The sequence below is a fragment of the Conger conger genome, chromosome 8 (assembly GCF_963514075.1).
Source record: "Conger conger chromosome 8, fConCon1.1, whole genome shotgun sequence".
Lineage (NCBI taxonomy): Eukaryota > Metazoa > Chordata > Actinopteri > Anguilliformes > Congridae > Conger > Conger conger.
The window spans coordinates 12780730-12808703 of record NC_083767.1 but is presented as its reverse complement, the minus strand read 5'-3'; the positions used below and the strand labels follow the sequence as shown (position 1 = coordinate 12808703).

The 27974-nt window shown below is 41.6% G+C and overlaps 1 protein-coding gene across 2 annotated transcripts; it reads left to right on the top strand.

Annotated features, from left to right (window-relative positions):
* The first annotated feature begins 38 nt into the window (after nucleotides 1–38).
* LOC133135023 (coronin-2A-like) lies at nucleotides 39–27562 on the top strand. Of its 2 annotated transcripts, none has more exons than XM_061251754.1 (12): nucleotides 39–1550; nucleotides 17253–17453; nucleotides 17634–17750; nucleotides 18731–18880; nucleotides 20045–20224; nucleotides 20939–21055; nucleotides 21509–21613; nucleotides 21771–21867; nucleotides 22381–22493; nucleotides 23040–23130; nucleotides 23340–23605; nucleotides 24707–27562. In XM_061251754.1, the coding sequence occupies exons 1-12, from the start codon at nucleotides 1536–1538 to the stop codon at nucleotides 24839–24841; spliced, it is 1587 nt and encodes a 528-aa protein (XP_061107738.1). In that variant the 5' UTR covers nucleotides 39–1535; the 3' UTR covers nucleotides 24842–27562. The 2 variants fall into 2 exon arrangements, with proteins under 2 accessions (XP_061107738.1, XP_061107739.1); XM_061251755.1 differs by lacking the exon at nucleotides 39–1550 and adding an exon at nucleotides 12433–12726.
* The last annotated feature ends 412 nt before the right edge of the window (nucleotides 27563–27974 follow it).

Below are 27974 nucleotides of genomic sequence, written 5' to 3'. Positions count from 1 at the left end.
AAGTCAGAGCTTTGTTCCACTCGTTTCTAAAATGACACACCTACTCAAAATGTTCAGTGGACATTTGCAGTCCAAAACTAACCAAATGTAATGTCTAAACAGTCGAACACGCATTCCACTGGGTACAGGGTTGGGTTAATCACATGAGCACGTGCCCTTTTTATGGTAATGTTTTAGTTGTGATAATTCTGGGTTCTTCCTTTATTTCTCATACTATGAGGATAACATTAAATAGTGGGGATGACGTTCTACCAGGTTCCATTTTAGCTGCATAGGCGAAACAACTCTGTCAGATATCGCAAAGAGTTTATTTCCTGTAGAGGGAGCCAAAGTTTTTCAAACGGTTCCAGGACATATTTTATGACATTGACATGCTTATAATAAAGTCTAAAATATCGTATTACATTCACTGCAGCACTTTAAAAAATATATACGATAATTGTGCGTTATTGAGGACCGTATTTTTTCATCTCTGAACACAAAACATTCAGGGCTAGCTACTTCCTAATAATTCAGTAAGTCGCGGTAGCACAGGCACATGTTCAGTACCATTCCTGTATCGTCCTTTATGCTTATATTAAAACTGAATATCTTAGTATTATTCTGAACCACATTCCCTTCGTTTCCATGCACCGCTGGGTGACATAAATAGCCTGTGCTTCGCTACTGGCTGGCTGCTTTGACCCATTTATAGGAATTACTGTGTTTATCCCTGGGTCACATGGATTATAGCTACTGTATGATAGTCTTAGCGAGACTGTCATCAAAAAGGAGCCATCGAACCATTCAAGCCTTTAATGAGCTAGCCTATGTGCTTTGTTTTGTAGCAAAATTGAACGACCATTTATATTGATCAAAGATACTATTTAACCATGTGTGAATCACTATTTAATATATTATTTACATAGTTTGTATTTATTAAATTATTTATGACTTATCGCTGACATATGCTACTTATATTACATACTGCTAAATGTTTCAAATTGCACATGCCTTCTCAAAAATATACGCAACATGAAGATATCAGTGTTACTTTGCCCTGCCCACACATCCCTATGGTTACTGTAGCCCACGTGCTGTATACGTCAACAAAGGCTTGTCATTCGAATGACAAAGTCAAGAAGCAGGAGCCGTCTTTATTAATAAAGTAGCCTACGCTGGGGGTAAGAAAGAAAAAAAGCGTTTTCTTGTCTTTTTTTCTCTAAAAGAGGGATCGCTCTCTTCCTCTGAGTATTCCTATTTCCACTCATCCTCTCCAGGGCGGCTGCCCTATTTAGAAGCACCTTGGTGTGTTTAGTTTACGTGGGCTCACCCGGGCGATTGACTGGCGCTTTCTTCCTTTACTCATCAACTGTGCCCTGTCAGCCAGACCATCATGACTTATGTATGAACATTGCACGGATACATTAAACGCTGTTGGATACGCACGTAACCCGAGGAATCAAGAAGTTCATACCGAGTAGAACATTGCAGAGTTGCAAAACCATCTATTATCGCTGTCTTTGCCTCCTTGGCAATCCTATCCTACATCCTTTATGACAACAACAAAGGTAAGAAACACTAGAGACATAAAACAAATCTTTATTTGGGCTTACGATACACTGTAACATTTGTGCCTCTGTATTTCGAGGGTGTGTGACATGACACTTCTGACAAGATAGCATGGCGATATTCGATGGGCGCACCTACAAAATGCAGAGCATCAACGTAATCTTATCAATGGACACCGCTGCAGCGTCCACTCTGTGGTAGGCTACTCGGTAGAGTGAAACTTTTGCAGCTGATGTTGGACTACTGTTGGTTTCTTTGAAAGACCGCTGTTAAATTCAAAACAAGTAGGCTAGGCTATGTCTGTGACGTATACTAAGCGATGCACCACACAAGTCGATGGGCCATAATCGTCTTTGAGATGGAGAAGTAGGGCCGAGTTTCACTTCACGCAAGGGTCATGCAACGTGAATGTTATCAAAATAGCAACATTGATTGCTTGACGCCTGGGTTCAGCACACAGAGACCATTCCATAAAGCATAGCGTCTGGAAGTCTTGAAAGGTGGTCAAGAATCGCCTTTCGTCAAATAGTCCTCATACTCATCATCATGCTTTGGGACGTTAAAACGAATAATTGTTCCTACTTTCTGTTTTGAGAACAACACTAAAACATACAGTTTTGTAGTAGTTTCGCGCAACTGGTCCGTATTGTGTCAATATATCGCAATGGCCCTGTCATCCTTACGGTTAAATGCACTAAGACCTTTTCTAAATGCCTTCTGGTTTTGTCGTGAAGGAAACCAGTACAGTTTAACTATCGCTAAAGGTTTTTTAAAATAATTTAGAATAATATATAGTGCTGTTATTCGCGGGGTGAGGTCATACAATTTTCTGAAGGAACTAATTGGCCATCCTGTGTTTTAATGGTTCATGTTCAACCCAAAGAATCGTAAGAAAAGGGTGTGGTACTTTAATCCTGATTTGGGGTAAATGAATAATATTTCAATGTGACATTAATGTTGCTAATGTTACTTCATGTATTATGTACAGTGCAAGTATTTGGACAGGTACACCATTTTAATGTGTTTTTATTATTGTTGTTTTGGCAAGAATATGCATATGGATGAATATGAGGTTAAACTTTTTACATCTTCATCCAGTGATCTATGCAGGAATTACAGGAAATACATTGTATACGATTATGTACCTTTTTGTACTATTCAATGGAATTAAGATTAGAACACCAACGACAAAGTTTTGATCTTTTTTTCCCCACAAACAAAAGAAAGATGCTACACTGTGCCCATGTTGATAAAAAATTCTCACATTGAGGCTGCATGAGCTCTTAGTTAGTATTGCACACAGCCACAACACATTTCCTAATCTGCAGAAAGACCAGATGTTATGACTTTCCCATTGCCTTTGGGATTGTGATGGGAGAGTGAAGTCAACATAACGTGTAGTCTCAACACATAGTGGCCATGTCTGTCTCAGGTGTGCACATTTCATTCTTTTTCTTAGGTGCTCACCAGAAATCGACATCTTAGATGTATATTTTACACAATATAAAAAGAGTTGACAATATTACAGCAGCAACGGCTGGCTTTTGTCACTACAGTAAACTAGTGGGCATCATTCATTGGATATACATTACCTAGCCAATAGTTCATGGGAAAATGTAACCCAGTGATTTTGTCATAATCTTTCATTTCTACCCTTTTTAAACAAAAGCAGGTATGCTTCTATTTAAAAACTCATAGGGAAGGTGTACACTACTTTTGAGGTTCTGTCCATGCACACTTTCACCCAAGGGGTTGGATATTCAATAAGCTGGCCAATATCCAAGGATATGTCCAAGGAGTGATTTTAGGTACAGACTTTGCTTTCGCTTTGTCATGTATTTAATCAAATCATTTTCCAGGCATTCATTTTCATATTGTTACTGACTTAGAACATATTGTCAGAAATGAAGCTGATTGATATTTGCAAGGTTTTTGATCTTGTGTATAATCTGAAAGACAAACAGTAGTGTTCATATTAGCATTCAGTATAGGATTTTCACACAGCTATGCAAGTGTTAAATAATTACTAAGACATACGGTATCTCTTTGGAGGGAAATTCCACAGCTTTGTTAAGTGGGCAAGGTATCAAAATCCTCGTCTGACCAAGGGCAAACATGAATGTGAACTTGAGCACTTGTACAATATTGATTACTGGCTTTTGGACTGCGTCCCAAATATCAAATATTTTCTAACAAGAGTTGACACAGTTTTTTATTTTTTATTATCAAGAATAAACACATTGTGTTAGTCTATTTCATTTTTTATCTGTTTAAAGTCTAATTGCATAATTTAAAAAGAAAATAAATATTTACATGCATGTATTCTTTCTCTTAGAGTTTTCATTTCAGATAAATAAAAATATGTTTCTTTATCCACCAACAGATCTGACCCTAATCACTGTAATAGTGATGCACACAACTGTATCTCAATTTATCACCAGGGCCTACATATCCTTAAAGGTATTTCTCTAGCATGTACTACAGATATAAATATACATAACATACTCATGAAGGTAAAGTTTGCATTCTGTGTAGCTATTGGTGCCTCTTTTAACCCCTGATACATATCATCTTCTTTTTTTGGTTGCCCTCATTGATTCCTTCAAAGGTTGTTGACATGATAAGAAATACTGACATGAAGTATGCCAAATCACCCCTCCCTCCCCATGGATGCCTTATCATTGCCTTAGAAGGAGATAACATCTCATTTTATAGTAAATGTTAACCCATTATAGTTGCTTCTTAACATTTAATATTATTGGGAAGATAAATTCGACAAATTCATTCAATAAAAGCAAATGGGATCTAATCAATCCTATGCTCACATCTCAAATTGCGGTCAGATCATAAAATCCATGGGCAAGCGCAAGTGGGGAAGTATCTCTGGTGGTATGGGAGCGAATGGGTGTTAAGAGGTCTAAGAGGAACTGTAGCTATATCGCAGCCTGAATAATGAGTGCAGAGGCCAGAAGACTGACTTACCTTTTCCAATGAATGATTAGCACTATTGGTTTCATGCTTATGGCAACTCAGGACTGTAAAACATGCTTTAAAATGGAGGAATACCATAGATTACTTACTACTGGTACTGAGTAAGTGCAGAATATATCACGCATGTTATAATTACAGCTGTCAGGTTGGCAGTTACCCACGCTTGATTATAGGGAGCAGTGCACAGTGGGCGAAAGGAAAGTGTTCAGGTTTGGTTGGTTAATTCTGCAGGCTAGATAATACAGATTCCACGCTGTAGGAACCTGCAGTTTTGAAAGCCGACTAGAATGACTGGTTGTGGTTTTGAATGCCCTTTTCCATTCTCAATGCACGAACACACCCAGGCTTTAAACATAAAAGAAGCATTGCCTCCCCTGAAGACCTGGCCAACTGTTTACGGTATTTTATGTTTGATGACAAAGCTGATTTCTGCGTGTGACGGGCGTGTGATTAACGTGCGAGGAAGCATATAGAGCTGCGATTGGTGAATCAGCAGCAGTAGAGTGAGACTGTGTTAGCGAGTGCTTGGCTCGGCTGTCTACTGAGGAAACTACCTGCTGCTACTGGCACTGGCATTGCATGTGTTTGGCTGGGTCTCCTGGAGGGGGCTAGCAGTGATATGGGCTGTGGTAATGAGCACACACACATACACACACACACTGCCAAACTGGCCACTCTACTGAGCCAAGAAGGGAAAGACATAACAAGGGCTTTTATCCATTTAAGGTGTAAGATCACAAATATGTGATTAGAGTGTTATTACCTGAACATTCTAATATGAAAGCAATGGAGTTCAAGATTTCTGGGAAACAAATTCCAATAAAGCTACACTTCTAAGGGTTAATCGACCCAGGGTTCATATACTGATAGGAATTTATTGTCCGTAGGATGTTCCTGGCTGTGGACGGCACTTTATGTTTTCTGAAGGAGGAAGATGCAGTGTGTTTATGTATGCAATTTAAACTAAATATACAGTCCTGTGTATTTTTATAGAATTGTGATTGTTGTTGTTGCTGTTGCAGTTTGTACCAGACTTGTCAAATTAGAAAATAATATTTTGAGCTGAATGAAATTACTTTATTACTATTTTTTCTCAATGTTTAAAAATGGATAATATGGACAACTAGAAGTATTCCAAAATGTACCCCTTGTTGTATCGGTGCGGATATTCAGTAGCGTCAACGCTGGAAAAAAAGGCAAGCCTCGTATGGACCCACTCTAAGACGTCTATGACCTTCATACATTATAGATATCACACAAACATCGCATGATGTGTGCAGAAAGCTTTCTTCCTTAAGAACCCCCACCCCTCTTAATCTTCCAGCGCGGTCGTTGGACATAAAGTGTGCTTCCCACTCCTTGTTTCTCCTGTAATGTTGTCAGCTAATGGAAGTGATCTAATTATTGCAGGGGAGACATCCAGATCACAACCGATGGCTAAATGAGATGCTCTGTCTCCTGTAGCTTCCTTTGTTGGGCGGTGCATTTTGTTTATTGCAGTCATGGCCACTCTGACTGCTGGGACATGGCCAGACTGAGACTGAAAAACCAGAGCCATTATTTCTATGGCTTATATCTTATGACCTAAATTTGAAACGATTAAACTTGCCTGCGATCAGAAGCTGATGTCACATCGGTAATAATCGCCTTTGGATCTGTAATAAGTGAAACATTAATCGGTCATTTTACTTGACCGGGGTCAAACTATATGCCCAAACTATATCCACAAAATCCATATATTTCAATTATGCTTCTGTAGTTTTTTCTTCCCACATTTTAAAGCGCTTAAAATGGACGCTTTTTTTTTTGATATCTCCATTATTTCCGTAACTGTAAATCATGGGGTTATCAGTGAAGTGCCAGTGGACAGAATGGGCCTCATATGGTCTACTGCATTCTCACATAGGTGGTGTTGTGTTCCTGCATTGTCATCTCTTATCTCTTTACAGAGGGTTCTGGGTAAAACAGCCGGTCACATGGTGCCTAAATGTCGCGGACGCCATTATCTCCCATCTTCTGTGAGTCCTGCAACATAATCCCATGCAGCTGCAGACCTGCCTTCCAACTCAGTAACTGGATTGATTATGTTTTATGTTTCGCGTACTCATAAGATATTTGTTACTACCACAGGACAATAGTGAATTACAGGGATAGGGAACTACAAGGAGGCATTGTTCCCTGTTCATACATGTCATATTTACTCTCTGGTGAAATGACATGAGCAGGTTCTCCCCATCAGGTTCAGCACACAGATTCACAACCTGCTCTATTATCTGCTAATAGCAATGTCGCTATTGCTCTCTCTATCTCTCTCGCACACATCCACGCCTGCACACAAACTGAATAGACAAGACAATTGACTTTGTTCAAATAGGCGGAGCAGTCGAATTTCATAGCTATTATTGATGTGAATGAATACAGCTTTTTTATTAATGTAAAACGTATTATTTACTGCTGAATCCAATGAATGTTAGACAGGGAAGTGGTCCCTCTCTCTAGAGCTAGAGACCCAAAACAGATTCCGTTTGGCACGGCGTACCTCCAACACCCTGAAACAGCACCTGCTTTACTCCTGTTTGCGCTACACATATGAAAGGTTGTCAGTGATGCAGGGAATGCAGAAGAATGTGCCACCTCAGTGGTGAATTTCAAGTGTAAGCAGTGGAGGAGTTCATGTGACATGTTCAAGTACGTGGATTTCAATGTTCTAGCCAGGTGTCAGCCAGAGAAGCCTGAACTCATTAGCTTGTTTTTCCACATTAAATATGTGCAGAATATTTATTCTTATAAAATAGCCATGCCTGTGTATCACCATGTAAGTTTCTGCATCAGTGCATGAAACTAATCAATACGACATCCATAATGTAAATATGGGATTAATTATAATCTCTGATTTTAACTGATCATTTAGGAATTAATAGTAATATTGAATTTGATGTCTTAATTTGAAGAGACCAGTTAGACACTTGGGTTCACGGACAAGTGTAAAATTGTAATACAGTAAATCCTCAAATTGTGTCCGGGATTCTATTTGAAGCCGGGCCTGGGATAATAGCTGGGGGCGTGGCCGATTCGGACAAATAAAGGCCGGCCCCCAAATACAAGCTGGGGTAATATTGCCTACCAGTAGGGCTATCAGTCCATGAGCACTAGAAGACATTGTTTCGATTTAACTCAATGAAATAAAAGAGCTCTTCTTAATATTTTATAATGTTGGTTGGTTTAATGCTGTTGCCAATGAAAAGTCGTTGTCCTACACCATGGGTCTCCAACACGTTGCTCTCAAGCTACCAGTCGCTTGCCGCCCCCTTCTAAGTAGCTTGCCAAAGGCTGAAGCAGTATACATTTAAACACAATTGTTGCCGCGAGGCACTCCAGCCTACGAATTTAATAAAAAGTAAATCAGGCAAAATTAAAAATTAACTAAATTTAGGCTACTTGGCTACGCAATAAGGTTTCCATGTATTTACAGCACAGCGCACGTTCAATGAATGAATGAAAGCGGCTGCCTTGGCTCGCAATAAACAGATGGGTGGAAATCCCGACACTCTTTCAACTACAGGAAACTTAACAGTGAACCATGAAATACCCCCCAGATTTCAGTGCCCATCAGTCCCAACATTTAGCAATAGAATCAAACAGTCCAAAAGTAAATTAAATCGCAAACCAAAGCGAAAATCTTTTGATAGCCTACCGGTATGCTGCTCCAAACGAAAGGCATGTCTCACAATAAAACGCACTTTAGGAACAAACGATCCTTAACTTGCTGTTATCTACGCTAATTTGTTATTGTTCATGAAGGCGTGTCTGGCAAGTTGTTATTTTATGGATTCTGGACTTGCATGTGATTTATTGTGTTTGAGAATATTTGCAATAAACTAAGTCTGTTAAGACTGACACTATGACTTACCAAACGGTGTTCCTGATTAGCCTACACTAATTGATTTCTGAAGGGTTACAGGAAGTGTTGAACAGTGTTGGCCCACTTTAAGTGTAGCCTTTTACTTTATTTCTAAGAATAAAATTCTACAACAGAAGCCTGATAAGAAATAAAGGCCTGCCTCGAATACAAGCCTGCCCCAAATAAAGGCCTGTGCTTTATGCAGCCTAAGTAAATAAAAGACCCCGGACACAATTTGAGGATTTACGGTAGGCATTTTGCATTCAAAAATTAATTTAGTACCGAATAAGCAATTTTGTTTGGAGGAGGAATAGACTAGCCTTTCAGCATTGTGGGAGTCTGTAATGCTCTCAGTACCTGTGCCTCTGTTCAATCCGGTACTTTTGGTGATATGCCAGCTCAGCCCTGTTGATTTCATAATCTTTGAACATGGCGAAGCTAAAAATAGGCCCTGCACATCATGGAAATTAATTTGAATTTCACTGGTCTGTTTTGGCTTCACTTAGCCCCAGCAAACACACAGAGAGCCAGGGTGGCCCTCCCCGTCAGACCACTGCAAGGATAGGAGCAGTCCCCACTCACCACTGAAGATTACATTACATTACAGGCACTACTATTTAGCGGACGCTCTTATCCTGGGCGATATACAATGAAGTGCAAAACAAACCCAGGAACAAGGGCGTTGAAGACCCTAGAGGAAAGTACAGTTCTGAGTCCTAGCGTGATCACATAGATATAACTTCAACCCTTGAAGAGTGCATCAATTTACCAACTAGCATACCACGGTTGGCAGCTAGAATACCCCAAATACTACAATGAACCAAACGCACATGGGCAAATCACCAGTAGCCAACACCCATAATAAGGACAGACAATGACAAATTAGATGTTCATTAATATGGAAATTCCATCCTTTTTGGCAGGGAAAGCGCACACTCATAGCCAACGTTGTTGGAATGGTGTCTTTTCACTCAGATTTTCATAGCGCTTTCGGTTCCTGTCCCATACACGTGACCCGCTATTGGCAGCAGCAATCTCTAATTGTAATCTGGGATTAGTGGGTGGGTCAAAGGGCTGGTCTCTATTGTTTAGCACCAAGCGTTAACGCACAACCATTCGCTCCTCTTTGACTGCTAGCAGAACTGGCAGAAACCTGTGGGCTGCGGGGTGAATTCGGAGCTGAGTGAAGTGTTCTCGCCCCAGCTCTGTAGCAGGATGATGGGGGTGGAGTAGCATTAGGCAGGGGAGCTGTCTTATGAATAAGGGGGAGTTACATTTGATGTGCTGTGTAAAAGCAGTCCTGATTGTTTTCACAGTGCTGACCGAGGCTAATGCTGATGGTCAGGCATTACTGTGATGAATAGGGGAGAGAAGAGAGTTTGGTAAGAGGGTATGGCAATCCAAGGATTCAAACAAAAGGCAATTTGAAAGCCTTTCGAAATGAAATGACAAGAAATCAGTCATTTGAGATACTGGGTGACTCTTGATAACTGCCTCACCCTGGCTCCACAAGTATCCTCCACTGCCAGAACCTGCAGGTTCTTTCTGTACAATATACACCGTATCCGTCATCTCCTGACGGAGAAAGCCACCCAGCTCCTAGTCCAGGCGCTCGTCATTTCCCGCCTGGATTACTGCAACTCCCTCTTAGCCGGTCTCCCAGCGTGTGCCATCAAGCCCCTCCAGCTGGTCCAGAATGCTGCAGCCCGCCAGGTCAGCTCATGTTACCCCGCTTCTCATTGGCCTCCACTGGCTTCCTATTGCCGCACGCATCCGATTCATGGCCCTAGTGTTGGCATTTCAGGCTGCTAAGGGGACTGCACCACTTTACATACAATCCTTAATCACTCCCTACTCCCTAACGAGACCACTCCGGTCTGCCAGCTCTGGTTGCCTTATGGTTCCCTCTCTATGTGCACCTGGTGGTCGAGCTGCACGTTCACGGCTGTTTTCCGTTCTGGTTCCTCAGTGGTGGAATGACTTGCCTACCACTGTCAGGACAGCAGAATCCCTCCCCCAATTTCGACGCAGACTAAAAACACACCTTTTCAAACTCTACCTTAGTCCTCCTCCTGATTTCCCCCGCCCCCCTTTCTGATATCCCTATCCCCCTTGTCTAACCCCCCAAAAAAAATAAAAAATAAAAAATATATATATATATATATTTGCACTTATGGTGACTATGTGTTTAGAACAGCATTTCGTGTGTATTTTTCTAGTTATGGATGTGATGCTTTGACTTGTGGAAGAACCTATGCACTTGTAAGTCGTAAATCGCTTTGGATTAAAAGCGTCTGCCAAATGACTAAAATGTAATGTAAAATGTACTGCTACTCTTGGGCATAGTGTGGGTCTTCAAAAATAAATTTGGTGAATGTTACAATGTGAGTTGCACCAAAGCCTCACATGCTTAATCTGTTTTTAGGGCTTCCGACTTGCACTTTGAACATAATTTTTATTGACATCTTGTTTACCCTTGGCAAGACTCACTGTACACTTGAAAATGCAATTTCACATTTATTTGTTTGTGTCGACTTGCCTGGAGTAGGTCTCTTCGCTTTTGCAGCGATTTTCAGTCAGTTCACGATGCATCACTTGCAAATGAGCGGACAGAGGTTTTTACTATTTAAACTCTGTGGGTAAAGAGCAGTGGCTGTCCAATGAGAGTGAACCAGGATCAAATACAGTTGAAGTGGGAGAGAAATTAATGGATTCAGAGGAAAGATCATGAGTTCATAAGTTCAGAGTGGCATGTTGATGGAAGGTCAGCAGTCAATTTGTAAGGTGTGAATGTACAATGTACATGTGGACCAGAGACTACAGACTGCTGAATTTAGTCTAATACTAGGTTTAATCTGTGTAAAAACCCCTCAAATACACCAATAGCGTGGCTCTATAGGATCGCTATCTATCTGTGTAGACCTGTGGGTTATTTCTAAATGCTGTTTCAAGATCTTTACTCAGCAACCAGTGTTCTACACCACCAATGACACCAAACTATTTCCCAGAACATTAGCTATCTAAAGACACCAAACACTGTATGTGGAAAACCCATGGTCTATACAGTACTATTTCAACTCGACGGTTCTGGGAGCACTGAGGTGCACATTTGTCGATGGCAGCAATAGTCCTGTATTGACAAGCACTGTCTTTTCATCAAGGCTGCACAATATGTATCAAAAAATAATCTTTATGGGACTAAATCTTTATGTGTGGACTAAATAATTGTTGCAGAATTGTTGTGTTGATAGGCTTGTAATGTGCTGGGCTGTGCAGCTCTCCTTTGTGCCTTCGTGGCAGACAGTTATAGGGTGTTTTCCTAAGCAGCTGATTTTCCTAATTGATGTGCCAGTCACCTCTCAAACCTGCTCTTCGGTGGCATTACGCAACATCGTGCCTGACATGTCGCTGGCTGCGATTGCTGATGAGAAAACCATGACTCCTTGTGCATGCATGGATTTACTGGAGAGCTGCCAACCTGCCAGCTATGTTGTTGAACACATGTCGGTACATCCATTAAAAGCCCATTCTTCCCCTGCTTTCATTTGTCGTTGCTAATCCATCATTTGGTCCCTGTGGATTTTGACTACCAATCATAATCCACATGGCATCTGTCTCTTATACCTTTGTTTTTGCTTTTGGAATGTATTAATAAACACTGACAGTGTCAAGGGCAGTTGGGGAAGCTAGGAGTATGTAATCGCCCAGAACTGGGATAAAAGCAATGAAAACATTCTCATTTTATTAAGCAGAATCTTTCAGACTAGCAGGGATAAAAGTGTAAAAGCAGCCGAATCGCTCTTATTTTAATAAGTAGAACCTGAAGAGGGTGTAATGCTGGTAAAAAGGACACAAGGTCTCTGACTGCTCACATACTGAAGCAGAGGGGCGGGGTTTCTGTTTACTTACCTTGTGTTTTGCTGGGAGAAGCTCCACCCTTTAAGGAGTGTTCAAGCACAAACACACACACACACACACACATGCAGTTACAGCACTGCAGCCTGGAGGCTCTCAGGACGGTAAAGAGCACATGAGCGCAGGGATATCAGGTCTGTAGCAGAGGAGACGCAGGGATATCAGGTCTGTAGCAGAGGAGACGCAGGGATATCAGGTCTGTAGCGGCTGGACTGCGGGAACTTTGGCCGTTTGTAGGCAGGCACGCGCCCGCGTGCGGCTCTCGGAGGGAAGGATCAAAGGGGAAGTGGAGAACACCTGCCTGACGGGGGAACAGAGCCCTTCCAGCTCCCACTTTCACCGCTCTTCCTCTCAGCCACGGAGGCAGGGTGAGTCGGGGTGCGGAGAGGAGAGGAGAGGGGGGGTGGGAGGATGGGGAGAGGGGAGGAGTGGTACAACTCCCTGGGTGCGAGTGGTCCCCAGCTGGGGGAAAGCTAGCGTCTTCACAGGACAGGAGATTAGCGCTGTTACCGCTAAGAGGAAGGGCAGGGTAGATCTGTTTGTGGTATTACTCTTGCAAGACTGTCCAGGTATATAGTATTATATACTATATGTAAACTATATATTTGTGTGTATTTGTGTGCTTTCTTCAGTGGGAGGTAGTCAACAGTGACAAAGAGAAACAGGCTTCACAGTATTGTATTTGAAGCACAGTAGTGCACTCCCCTGTAGAGCACTGAGATTCTGAGTGCGTGGGTGTGTAAAACAGCCAGACTGGAGGAGAATGTCTGGCTGTGTGGCCATAGGTTTAGACCCCTGTCTGAGTTCAGGGTGGGTGTGGACACTGAGGCTGGCAAAGCAAGCAGGAAGTTTAAATGCTTTGGGTGTGTGTGCATCTGTCTGTGTTTGTGTGCATATGTGTGTGTGTGTGTGTGTTTAGGGCAGAATTGGAGTGTGCTGTTTAGTGCACTGTCCTAGCTACGGGGGTTAATATGCATGTTGAAAAATGCAGATATTTTCATTTCCATATCTCTTCTCTCAAAGTGCTTGATATTGTTGCTTCCTCAGAATACTCAGAATGTTGTTTTACTCAGCCAAAACAATGTATTTGTGTGAGAAAGAATGAGTCATTATTATACCTATAGGCAGAATTCAAGGAGACAGTTCTTTACTTGTGCAAGCAAACTCTATATTCCTGTTTTTTACATTACTGTGAAGCACATCATGACAAACGAGTAAGACAAGATTGCCAATCCTAATATGACCTCTGACAAATAACTGGTGAATAGCACATTCGTAGATAAACACTGCACCAATATTTTATAGTACTTTCTGACTGCAAGTGTAATTACAGAAAAGTGATTTGGCACATGACTGTGATAGACTGGGAACTTGAGTGACCCACATATGCATGCAGACACACACACACACACACACACACACACACACACACACACACACACACACACACACACACAGATAAGGCATGCATTCATTTAGTGCATCTGCTAAATTAAAGTAATGAAATATAAATTTTTTATAATGATTGTGCCTGGATAAATCTTATTCTATTACCTCAGTCTTGGACCTTTGGCCTTGTATTGGTTTCCAATACCTTTCCCAGCCATTGTCCCTTTCTAGAAACATATCTCTGTCCTGAGAAACCCACTGTGTTAAATTCCAACCCCCGCCACCCCCCAATTTCTTTCATGGCACCTGTATAGAGTCCCAGCTGTCTGTGAGCCTATTGTGTTTCCAGGGAGGTGTCCGGTTTCAATGAAACCTCACTTGTGTGTGTGGTATCAAGTCCAACAGGAGCGTGGACAAAAAATTCAGGGTCAGCCCAAACATCCCGCAGTTCACGTTTCCCATTCAAGGATCACAAAACTCCACAGGCGACTGGCCTACCCTCACTACTGTATCCCACTTACAGCCCGGGCCTCTGTCTAGGTTAACCCTTTAAGGCATGAGATCACAAATATGTGACTAGACCTCTTCGACTGGCTGAATGTGTGTGTTCATAATGGTTTCAGGCAGCTAAGCAAGGAAAGGGAGGATCCATCCGGCTTTGCTTCAGGTGTGGTTATAGATCAGCAAGTGAACCTTGACCCCCCCTTCTCACCCCCTCGGTACATACGGGAGGTACAACAAGCGAAAGAGAATTGCAGGCAAAGATTATATCTAGCCTTTCATGTACATGCATTGAAGCAACTACAGTTTTTGAAAATGAAATTCCTTCTGTACTGTAACTGGTGTTGAGATGTACCCTATCTATTCCAATTATTGTTGTTAGCGCCACCGTGGCTTGACATGACTGACATTTTGATGGCAGGTATGCTACCTGGCAAGTTACGCCTTGCTAGCATATGCCCCAAACATATACAAGCAATTTCTGGGGTTCCTATACTCGACTCATGGTCTATTAAAACCATGCTGAGCATTTTATGCCTCATTGTTTGTTGCTGAATCGCTGTATGAAACTTTTCATTGATGTGAATCTTGATTTATCCATTTTAACAACTGAAAGCAGCGTTGAATGAATGAATCAGTCACACACACGGTTGAGTGAATGTGTCTGTCACAAACTGTAGAGCAGATTCATTAGATTTTCATTTTCTAAGCAGAACTGTGAGACAGAAAAATCTGTTTTTTCCTTGTATTTCATATGCACACTGGCTAGTGTGTGACGTCATGTGTGGTATTTAAAACATGCAAAATCTGTGTGAAGCCTAGAAGCATTCATCTCTATGTGGGTCTATTTGTGAGAATGCTGCTAATAAGGATCCAGTGGCGAAATGCTTCATGTGAAAGGGCATTTTCTTCTCATTCAGATTCAATTAGGCCGGCAGACGGAGCTGTGTGAGGCAGCTGGGAGGGTCGCGGGTTGAACGAGAAACCGTTTAAATCATTTCCTCAGAGCCAGGTCCTAAAATATATAAGTAAAGCAAATGTAACAATAAAAAAATCATGATTCAGCCAGATTACTCAGGCAACAGCTGCATGTTTTGACATGGTGAGATGACGCAGGTTTTGCGGGTACCCTCCATGTTTCAGTTTTAAAGGCAGATATATACTGACCTAGATAATAAACAGAAAGCAGAAAACGCACACACATCCAGGTGCACAATGCAGGTGTAGGGTCAGAGATACGTGGAAAACAGGAATAAAGTCCTCACACTGGGCTAAAATGCTCCCAGAAAAAAGTTTGCTTACCACACAAAGATAATTTTTTCACTAGATGTGCGGCTAAGCTTGGTAATGTACTAAGCTAGGTGTGAAGCGCTGGCATTTTGTTTTTCTTTTTCCTTATTTTCCCATGTCTCAGCTCCTGTTCACTTCCTGACAAAAATGTACTCACTTCGCAGGTACAAAATACCAGTTAAAAGTCCTGCCATTATCTTATCCATTGTCTGATTGATCCATCTGATTGCTTTAATATACACTCGCTGAGCACTTTTTTAGGTAGACCAGCTTGTCAATGCAAATATTAGCCAATCATGTGGCAGCAAGTAAATGCATACAAGCATGCAGACATGGTCAAGAGTTTCAGATGTTTTTCAGACCAAATATGAGAATGGGGAAGAAATGTGAACGATTGTTGATGGCAGACAGGGTGGTTTGAGTACCTCAGAAATCCTGGTATTTTCACGCACCACAGTCTCTAGAGTTTGCAGAGAATGGTGCAAAAAATCATTATATTTCTATTACTTGCTATTACTCTACATCAGCAAGTCTTTTGTTTATTCCTAAGGGATTTGAATGGAATAGCATGTCCAGCCGTGCGTATCTGTTTTAGCACACCCAGCTACCCTGCCGTTGCAGCTCATTTGCAGGTATGAGGTAACAGTGGCTTCTCAAGCAGTGCACCTGGCATACGAGGTGTGTCCTAGGGAAATGCGATACAGCCCATCTTTCTGCAAAGGTCACTGTTGATGTTTTAAATGTATGAGGTAACGCTCTTCAGCCCCTATGGCTCCGTGAAATGGCGGCTCTTTCAAGCTACTGGATCCCTTGTGCGAGATTTATTCCACAAACACACAGACCATGCTGCTTCACAAATGGTTAATATAGTGGCTCTGTGCCATTTGCAAGGCTCAAGGAATTCTCGTCTGTGACGTTCCAAAGCTAGGCTCTTCCTCCCTTGTAAAAAAGGCATCCAATTTGCTATAATTAGCTGTGATCGAATTACCTCATGGTCCGGAATCAATCAATAAATCTCGATGCTCAAGACAGACCTGCTACAGTAACTTACTGGAACGGGACAGTTGGCTAATATGTCAAGGTTTCAGTTCCTCAACCTTTTGGTGCTGTAGAGGCAGGATAACACTCTCAATGCTTTGGGGCTTTTGGACTGCCAAGGCAGATTGTGCCAGTAAACCACACAAGGGCAAGAGTCCAGCTAGGCTGTGCCACGCCTTATTCACCCACATACAACCTTTCACAGTGGCAGAGATGTAGATGTATGCCAACAAAATTAATTTGATTGCCCTACAGTATTTCAGTAACATCCAATTAAATTTGAATGACTTATGTTGATTATCAGTTCTAGGATATATGTCCTGTATCTTTGATCGTGATACAGTTAATTCCCTGTGTTGATAAGGTCTTTCCTTGTTTCTGTAAACAACTGTGTTACCAAGGAAGCGTGAGGCCAGCTTGCCGTGTAATAATGTCCACATTCAGACTGTAAAAGGCTTATTCAGTTTTAGCTGTGATTATGAGTCTGTTATAGCTTGTTTGTGAAGGATCTTTTTAACTGCTGCTAAATTGCGTGTTAAATGGAGGCAGATTTCAGTCTCTTCAGCAGACTGTGACACGGAGATGCTGACTCCTGCACCTGTGCGCCTGGCTCTCATGCGGAGCGGCTGCTTTCCATACGTAGCTGACCGCACGGCTCCCGGTCTTGTGTTTCCAGATGACATGGCGGCCCCAGTATCGCAATTCCAAGTTCCGGCACGTGTTCGGGAAGCCCGCCACCAAGGAGAACTGCTACGATGGTGTCCCCATCACCAGGAGCGTCCAGGACAACAACTTCTGCGCAGTCAACCCGCTCTTCGTCGCCGTCATCACGGAGTGTGCCGGGGGCGGAGCTTTCCTGGTCATCACCATTCGTCATGTGAGGCCCCGCCCACCTCCAGCGGCCGCTTTCCTTTGTAGAAACGCGATACTGCAAACCTTAGCTAATAACCCTGAGGGTACCACTTAGGACACCTGAATGATTGAAGCCATTGATACCTGTCTGGATGAACGTTGGCCTAATTTCCTCCGTGTTTGACCGCTCTGTTCGGGTTTCCAGACCGGGAAGGTGGACCCGCACCACCCTCGCGTGTGCGGCCACAAGGGGAACGTGCTGGACATCAAATGGAACCCCTTCAATGACTTCTGCATTGCATCCTGCTCTGAAGACACCACGGTGAGTCCAGAGCCCTCCAGTGCCACGTCCTCTTTCACCGTCCCTCACTGCTACACACCCACGTCGTCACTGAAAAGGCCCAAAAATAAGTCGGTCTTAAGAAGTATGTTAGACTTATATTTAGACTTAGAGATATTTACTCATTTCAAGATTTCAAGAGCATTTCACCGTTTGAGTCAGAGCTGTGTAGGTAGGCAATATTAAACGGGTCAGCCAGGACCCATGCTGGCCCATTCTTACACCAGTGCTTTCAGCAAACCGTCATTATTCGCAATTTATCAGAATGTGAACTTTATGAAGGTTTTTTCCAAATACTTTGATCGCTATATATGACTGGTACACTGGCCAGCGGTTTGTATAATTTGAGTTTGTGTATGTGACACACAAGTTTAACATGCATTTTATGTACTCTAGAATAGGAACAGCAGGTATTTTGGGGCTGCACTGTCGTGTAATATTAGGAAAGCTGGGTTTGTAACTCAAATCTTTTGTGTTGTGACCTGTGGGGTTGCAGTCTTACCTTTAGAATTTGTACTCGGGTTAGGTATGAGTTTTTTCCAATCAACTTCTAACCCAGTAAAGGGATTGTATGTAAATTCTTAGAAAATATTCTTGAATCAGTTACAGCCACCTTTACAGCAACAATCAAAGACAGGATATGAAACTATTTCACATACACTCTTCCCTTTTTAAGCTGTTTTGATATTAATGCAAATCATATGGTAACTAAAATTAGAAAGAGTGAGTTCTTACTGACTGAAGCATAGAGCAATGCAAATCAGAGGCTCTGTTGTGTGTGCTTTTTTGTGGAAGTGAAAAATTGGTAACTTTCATCATGCGTCCTTGGTCCTTGAGCATACAACCGTTAAGCCGATCTCTCTCACTAAAAGCATTTGACAATTTTCACACATTCTGTTGTAATTACATTAAATAAATCAAATATATTACATGTGCAGTACACAATATAAATGATTTTCCAGGTGAAAATCTGGGATATTCCGAAACATGGTCTACTGAAGGATATCACAGTCCCCAGGAAGGAGCTGCAGGGCCACTCTCGTAGGGTGGCGCTCATCGAGTGGCACCCCACCGCAAGCAACGTGCTCTTCAGCACGGCCTACGACTACAAGGTACCAACCAGCTCTTACGGTTTTTAAACAGGCAAAACCTATTACTGCAATGGACTGAGCCAGGCCTCAACCAGTTCTTATGGTTTTCAAACAGGCAAAACCTATTACTGCAATGGACTGAGCCAGGCCTCAACCAGTTCTTATGGTTTTCAAACAGGCAAAGCCTATTACTGCAACGGACTGAGCCAGGCCTCAACCAGCTCTTACGGTTTTTAAACAGGCAAAGCCTATTACTGCAACGGACTGAGCCAGGCCTCAACCAGTTCTTATGGTTTTCAAACAGGCAGTTACCTTGCTAATGTAATATGTTATGGGTGAGTTTCATAGAAACTCGTTACGCTTAATTTCATAGAAACTCGTTACGCTTAATCCTGGACTAAAATTTGTTTTGTATTAAGAATCTCCATTCAAAATGCAATTTAGTCTGGGACTAGGCCCTATGTCTAATTTTGTATCATTTATATCTATATTGTAATTTATGTCTAGTACAACACTGTCAGGTAAAATTACCCTTTTTATCTGGGCCCATATTCATAAATCACCTTGGAGTTGGTGTGCTGCTCCAGGATAGATTTAGTCTTATAGCTCATGATGGATAATGTTACGGTACATTCAGGGGAAATCTGATCTTACATCAGAGCTGCCCAACCCTGTTCCAGGAGATCAACCGTCCTGGAGGATTTCACTCCTTAACAAAGCACACCTCACTCAGCAGCTAGAGATGTCGTTGAGCTGCTAATTAGTAGAATCAGGTGTGTCAAATTAGGGTTGAAATGAAAACCTACAGGACGGTAGATCTTCAGGGGCAGGGCTGGGCAGCCTGAGGTGTGTGATTTATGTGCGCTCTGATTGCTCAAGATAGCAGATGACTGTTCCTCTGATTGAAAATACTACTCGGTCTTCAGTTGTTTGTGAAGTTAGATTTGAGTGGTATGAGTGGTATGAAAATGTGATTTTCCACATAAATATTGTGCAGAAATAAGTGGATTTTAGGTGGCAAATGTCCTCCCAAGTATTTTCTTCCAATCTTCCAATGTGCTAATTAGCACAATTCTTCAACCAGGAGGTAGAACGTATTATTTTAATCAGTTATCTCAGTTCATGGGTGGAGGAAACACATGGCAGGACTTCTTTCTGACCTCTGCACTTTCCGCCTGTACACAGGTAATGGTGTGGAACCTGGATACTCCAGAGCAGGTGATTAAAAACCCAGTGAAGACCATCAGTGAGCATACAGACCTGGTACTGTCCTTGTCCTTCAACACGGAGGGCAGCAAGCTGGCCACATCCTGCAAGGACAAGAAGATCCGCATCATCGACTCTCGCACTGGGAGACTCCTACAGGTGTGTGTGTGTGTGTGTGTGTGTGTGTGTGTGTGTGTGCGTGCACACTTGCATGCATTTATGCGTGCTTGTGTGTGCACACTTATGCATGTGGCTCTCCAGCATACATATACAGTATGTACAGTATATGTGTGTATGTGTGTTTTTCAGCACAGGTTGACAATACATGATTGAATGCTTTAATAACTATTAAACAAAAGTAAGATGCTGATATCATGTATTGTATTACATTTTGTTTTAAATGAAACTGAATTATGAGCTTTGGAAATGAAAATCTTGGTGTTTACAGAACTTAACATGATATTTTCTGCCCAAAGGAGTGACATACAAATTTGTGAATGAAAATAAGAACATTATGATACATGAGTGATATAGGATACCTGCCCAGCTACACAAATGCACATTTGTCACCTCCATAGAACTGGGTGTGCACCAAGATTAAAATGAGTCATACCCACTGGTCTCTGCTTGTAATATACAAGGCTTTCACCGTTTTGCATGGCATTTTCCAAAAGCGTTGTCTTTCCATTTGCATTTAGCAATGTTCATTGGTTAGAGTCTTTCTTATCCCCATGGGGCAATATGTTTTTCAGCATAGTGACAACAAAAACAATTGTGAACTCTGTAGATCAGCAGAGGCATGCAGTGATGACTCTGTCTCGATGCAGACATAACTTAGGCTTTCTGCAATGTCTGTCTCTGCTCTTGTTTCAGGAGGCTAACACAAAGTCACACAAAGCCAGCAAGGTGTTCTTCCTCGGCAATCTGAAAATGCTCCTTTCAACAGGAAGCTCCCGGTGGAACCACAGGCAAATAGCTCTCTGGGATCAGGTAAGAGCAGCTGTTTTTTATATTAGTGAAACAATCGACAGATTAATAAATTGAATGGTAAGTTTTTAATCAGATTTCATGCATGGATTTACGGTAGACCAAAATGGCAGTACACCTAGGGCCTGATCTACTAAGACATAAGACACGTGCAAAACATTTTAGCATATGAAAAACTAATAACACTACCAATGATTGGTCAAAATAAATACCATGACAAATCAATGGTCAATTTACTGGATTTGTGTGTTTTGCACGTGCTTAGTAAATCAGCCACCTACTGTGTTTATGGAGCAGCTTTTAGCAGCAGAGACCACAATCATTTCTCCACCTCCACCGTTATCAGTGTGGTATACCAACCACACCAATAATACCAGTACGTCTTGGATATTTCTTCAATGTTTTTGTTTTGTATGACTCTGTGTATGAGTTTCTCACTCTGTGTGTGCTTTGCAGGAGGACCTGTCTGTGCCTTTGGTAGAAGAGGACTTGGATGGTTCCTCGGGTGTTTTATTCCCCTTCTATGACCCTGACACTCACATGCTGTACCTGGCCGGGAAGGTATGTCTGCACTTCGGAGAACAGCGCTTTCTAATTCACCCAGTCAACTGCGAGTGTTCCCAGCACTGCGCTCTGTAGAATGACCTGTGTAAACGGGTTATCTGGAGTGAGAATGCTTTCTGTGTGTCTGAAATCAGTACTGTCTGTTTGCTTTCAGGGTGACGGTAATATCAGGTACTATGAGATCAGCTCAGAGAAACCCTATGTGCAGTTCCTTAACGAACATCGTTCCACCCTTCCGCAGAAGGGAATGGGTAAGCTCAGTTTATTTATTGGTGATTGAACTTTGCTTATAAAATGAAGTTCCCCATATTAGTTACTTTTCTATTACACCTTTGTTGTTCATATTATGAAAGTTTGATGTGGCTCAGTACTGAGAGCTTAATTACAGTGACACTTAATGGGAAGTTAAAGAGCATTATGATCTTTAGTGAGCTATCTCATTCATTGTTCTCACTTATCCACCAGTTGACATGACATTTTTACACAGGGGAAGGGCCAATCCATTTCTGCAATTCTTAGCGTCTCTTTTATTATGTCATTAGTCCAGTTAATAAAAGTTATTTATGAAGGAACAAAATTATAATTGAAGACTGTATTTGTGGCCTTATCTACTTATTTCAATACCTGAATGCTTTACTGTGGTTTAAGAGGGAGTGGATTATTATGGTTGTTACAGCCGAAAGATAATACCCAAGGTAATACGCTGGCTGTAAACCCTGACTCGCTGTCATGTCACTGTCCCCTCCCTCCCTCTTGTCTTCTAGGCATCATGCCAAAGCGAGGGCTGGACGTGTGCTCCTGCGAAGTTTTCCGATTTTACAGGCTGGTGACAATCAAGAGCCTCATCGAGCCGCTCTCCCTGATCGTCCCACGCAGGGTGAGAGAGGGCGCCCTCACCTGGCCGGTTCAGAAAAGCTGACCAGTTGCCCCACAGGGCGATGTATAGTGTTGATGTTTTAGCCCGTTGTGTGGTGGTTAAGGTACATGACTGGGACCGACAAGGTCCATGGTGTAGCCATGATACGATCCACACGGTTGTTGGGCCCTTGAGCAAGGCCCTTAACCCCACATTGCTCCAGGGGGATTGTCTTTTGCTTAATCTAATCAACTGTAAATCGCTTTGGATAAAGGCCTCAGCCAAATAACATGTAATGTTTCTACATGTGTATTTTTTTATATGTTTTGGTTATAACTTGCTTTGTTTAAGGTTCTCTGGGATCTCCAAACATGTTTTTAGATTTTACCTACAGATAAGGATGTATTTCAATTACATATTAGACCCAGGTGTGCAGTGAATGCTGTGTTATTGAAGGCTTAATCCATGTCATGAGTGGCAGAATGCTGAGTTTGTGCTGAGGCAGATTACTGTAACCGTGGTGCAGAGGGTGGTTTAAGCAGAGCTCGCTTTGTGTCCACTGTGCAGTCGGAATCATACCAGGAGGACATCTATCCCATGACCGCGGGGGACAGGCCAGCGATGACCGCAGGGGAATGGCTCATGGGGATGGAGAAAGGTCAGTGTCACACAGACCGGGTGCTTCCATTTCAATTTTACCTCCAAAAAGAAAATGGTTCTATGCTACACTCTGTTGTTTATAATTTTCAATAGACATGTTATAATTTCATCATCGAGTAAATAAGATGAATATGAATGAATTTGAAGCAATTTTAAGAAAAATTTCCATTTGTGTGAATTAACAACATTGCTGTCGATCCACAACAGGCCCTGTTTTGATGTCTCTGAAGCCTGGGAGTAGATTACCAGACATCTACCCAGAGGAGGACCTGGACGGGTCCCTGGATGGGACCCACTACCAGACCCATGCCGGCCTGGTGGAGCTCAGTCCCCTGGAGAGCCAGGACGGAAAGGGGCCAAACAGCTTCAACGCCCTGTCTAAAGAAGACCGACCCCAGGGCACCATCTGGACAACCACGTCCAATGGATGCGAGGTCATGCAGGTGGCTTCAACGCCTAAAACTGAGAATGAGGTACAGTGCTTTTCAACTGAGGTGTGACTGGAGGGGGAATGACTTAGTTTAGTCTAGTAGGGCTTCCAGATTTAGATTTTTTTTTATTTTAATTTTGTAACATTGATTTATTGTAATGGTGGTGATGGAATTTGTTATAAACTAGTGAAAGTCAAATGATCAATTATTCTAACTGTATCTGTACAAATAATTAGAAAACCGGACCATCTGGCAACCCTTCAGTCAACCCACATACTTATTTGGGTTGGGTAGTACCACAATTGAGAGGGCTTCCCTTTCCTTCACCAGCAGTGGGTTCACTGGTGGTATGAGAAGCAGTACCGGTGCTATGTATGCTTTATTAGAGTCAGGAACATTGGCTGTTTACTTCACGGCAGCAAGTCAGGGGTGGCAGTGTAGCATCATGGGCAGGGAACTGGGCCTGCCACTCCAAGGCCACTGTTGGTTTGAGTTCCGGTGTGGACATTTCTGTTGTGCTCAGTAAGCAAAATCCAGAATATAGATATCTAGAGGGGTGGGAATCTTGGTTGGCAGATGTTTTGACACAAACAGACCCGACTAACCACAATATAGCTCTGGTTTTACCTGGATATAGCATGGCTGCATCCTACTTGGCTAGAAAACATTCACTTTTCAACCAATAAGAGCCAGGTGTTCTCCTGAACACCTACACAGCTTTTTGTTTACTTTTTCACCGCAGATGTGTTCACTGGGAAGGCATTTAGTCTGAACTGCTTCAGTAAATATGCAGCTGTACAAAAGAGGATTGTATGTGAAAAGAATGTAAGCTGTATAATGTAATACATGCCTAAAAATATAAATGTAAGTCTTTGGTGGATGCTGTATAATTAGCATCAGAGAAAGTTTGATATATTCATGAACACCATTGGTGTGAATCCAGGGACCAGACTATGTCTGTAGCTGGCAAATCTTCACTCTTGATGTCAGTATATGCCATATATTTATGTTACCCTGTGCCCCTTACTTCAAATAATCATGTGGCAAATGAGCTTCACCATACTGATAGACAAACATTTTTAAAATTGCATTTTTTATAATCCTCTAACATGAAGCGAATGACTGTGTGTGTGCTCCCGCCAGCTCCGACAGGTGTTCTTCCAGCAGCAGAACGAGATCCGTCGGCTTATGGACCTGCTGACCCAGAGAGATGTGCGGATTAAACAGTTAGAACTGGAGATCAACAACGTGAAGAACTCCATGAGGAGCTCTCTCTGACACCCGCCTGGACGCTCCCTGCACCTCCCGGTGGGACCCTCTGAGTGAATGTAACTCCAGGGCTACATGGTGCACCTTATTTCCAGTTATGTAAATAGCTTTGAATTCAGAATCTTCCTCCAGAGATGGGCACTGATTTTTTATGTTAATTGACGGATTCTAAAGGGCACCTAGGGCTTTTAAAAAATATATTTTTCAAAAATGTTTAGCTTGAAGATTATCTACTGCAGCATGTACTTTTTATTGGAACATTTAATGCATTTTCCTTTGTACATAGTCTATAAATATTTAAAATGGGCCCTAAAGGAAAAGGCTTTGGCCCCTGACAGGCAAATAACTGACCAATATGCTGTCCCTGAGTTTTATTTCTCATTGAACCACCCCAGGTGCCTTTTAACTCTCCCATCTGTCTGTTCATTTCGGCGATGTTAAGAGACATGCAAATTGTGTTTTTAAATGTTGTTTTATTAAAAATGTATATGTGCCTGTCTTTAATGGATGATATGGGTGTTCGCTCGTCAAAGTCTAGGACAGAGGAGCCAACCTCCTGTGTGTGATTGTTGAAAACACTGAACTTAATTGTTTATTTTTTAAGTTGTTTTCTCCCAGTTTTGAATGTCCAGTCAATTGTTTTAGTGGACATTGCAGCAACTCCTTTGTCAGTCTGGAAGAAGGCAGACTAGCTCCTAAAAACAATGTTAGACGATGTATGGCCAATTATGCACCATCCTGTGGGGCTGCTGTACTGTCTACCATGGCGCAGTCCAGTTTCCTTATCAGTGGGCCATGTTAATTTATGTGACTTATTTTATATATTTAAACTATTGTAAAATTATGTTATTCCAAAACCTGCATCAAAAGAAGTGCTTTATACTTTATAATTATTGATAGAACTAGTTGAGTTGGTTGGTTTGGTTGGTGAAACTCTTGACAATGAAGCACCTAAAAGGTTTTTGTTGTATGGTTCTGTGAGATCTCATTTAAACCAGCAGCAGTCTTTTGACTGCTTTTTCCATTGTTACTTCTGACTGCCAATTTGAAATCCAGTCCAAGGAGGGATTATAGTCTCAATTAAGTCTTTGTACCTTAGTTACATTTGTTTCAGTTTATTTCCTTCGGTTATATTTTTATATTTCAGAAAAGGAAACTCTCTAAATCGCCAAATGAATAATTGTGAAGAATATTTCATATCATGTTTCCCTGAGAGACCAGGCTGTAGCTGTCAAACCAAAGAGCTAGATGCTGTACAGCCCACACTGTTCTTCACTAAACTACCCAGAATCCTTTGCCTCACACAACTACCAGTGCGACAATTCCTATGCTTTTACTTTGCAGTGAGGAACTATTTGGTCTAGTTGTAAGTCCTTGGCACAGTTTGTGTTCCCAATTACTGAATACACATCGCTGTCAGTGGGTTAAAAGTTTAGAACCATTATCATTTATCACAATCTTTTAGGGCAAATTAAAGAACAATTTAAATCTGCACTCACCAGTAATTCAGGATAACATTCACCATGGTTCACTTTAATCTGCACGGTTGCGTTGCTTTGCACAGTCAACTCTGTTTTTGCACTTAATGTTAATAGTGATAAATTACATTTGTATAGCATTTTCTGCAGTGCAGGCTCAGAGACCACAAGGTAAACTGAGCAGTTTGAGATATTACTCATCTATTAACGTTGTGCTTGATGAAAATTCTGGAAAACTGTGCCTAAAACTGGAAATCCATTCTTTTTAATAAAACGTTCCTAATTGGAGCACTGTAGCAGAAGCTTTGTGCTCAGCGCGCATTCCTGAACTCAGGATCTGTCCATGTTGTATTCCGCCCTCTCTAAAAACACAGGAACAAATAATGCACACAAATGCACTGTAGAGAGAGAACATATACATGTCTTTTCTTTTTTTAAACCAACAGACTGTTCAAATGTAACATTGAAAGGGTTTTCAGTTTTGTTATCAGGTATTTTGTATGTTGTACTTTTTCAAATCTCCCCTTATTAGTGTTTGTGGTATCAGGGTTGTCATTTAGCATGTTGGTGCACTCCACCTATGTGTGATCTAGCTGTACTGCAATGGCATGGGTCCAAAATCTCAAGACATCCCATTGTCATCGCCATCCACATTGTTTCATTTACATCTCCCTCTGAGCTCAAGAGTTATTCGATGGGATACAATTAATGTGTGCTTTTAAAGTACAATTACCGTTTATAACATTGTATTTCCTGTTGACAACTGCTAAACAAATATACCAATTAGAATTAGGAGATGTGTGCTGTAATCTCGTGCTGGTCTACTGCAAAGCCGGCCGATGCTTTAAACAGTAGGCTTTGTTTTTTTAAACAGGGCTAATACAATAAAAAAAGACCAAAACACTTATGTCATGGTTGTAAATTCATACCAGTGACCTAATTATAGGTGCAGTATTTACTCACAATACGGTCTGCGGTTTGGGAATAATTACCATTTCAGTCTTTTTATTGAGTAATCCACATAAACACATGAAAAACTGCAGGAGGAATTTGCTTATTATTGTACGGCAATAAAAGCCTGGTGTTTCTGTGCCTATAAAAGCGGTTTCATATTTTTTACTGTATTGTGATCTCAACCATTCTGCATGTTGCAACACAGAGATATGTGAAAAGATATTATCTTTAACGGAATTGTTTTTTAAAACTCGTAAAAACAATGGGACGTAGCAATTAAAAATACTTCAGATTCAAATTGTTTTGAGTCCTTTGTGTGTGAAAAGTATTTCAGCACTATCTTTATATTTGGATTTTATAATGCACGTTATCGATTTACCTAAACATTGCAAGCTTAGATTTGCATTCATCAGAAACAAATTGATATTGTAAATCAAATCTACTGGTAGTGAACAGAAAATGGAAACACGGTTGAAGCATTCTGGTGGTTCTGCAATTCCATTTGATGCATTCTCTTGAGATGGTTTGGGTACACTCACCAGGCAAGGTAATATGTCAGTTTTGTTTAAGGGCACCAAGTAAGTATGGATTTCTCTTTTGTTGAAGAATTTCACGTAGTAGAAAATGAGCAAATGTTTATCCATGCTGTCACACATATTTAAAGATCTTCTTGGTCACTTGATCAAATCCTAATGTCAATGACAGTACGG

Bases quoted from the DNA above. Each gene is read 5' to 3' on its own strand.
- LOC133135023 (XM_061251754.1), top strand. The intron at 17,454-17,633 runs GTGAGGCCCCGC...TCGGGTTTCCAG, and splicing joins TGGTCATCACCATTCGTCAT to ACCGGGAAGGTGGACCCGCA. The intron at 21,614-21,770 runs GTATGTCTGCAC...GTTTGCTTTCAG, and splicing joins TGCTGTACCTGGCCGGGAAG to GGTGACGGTAATATCAGGTA.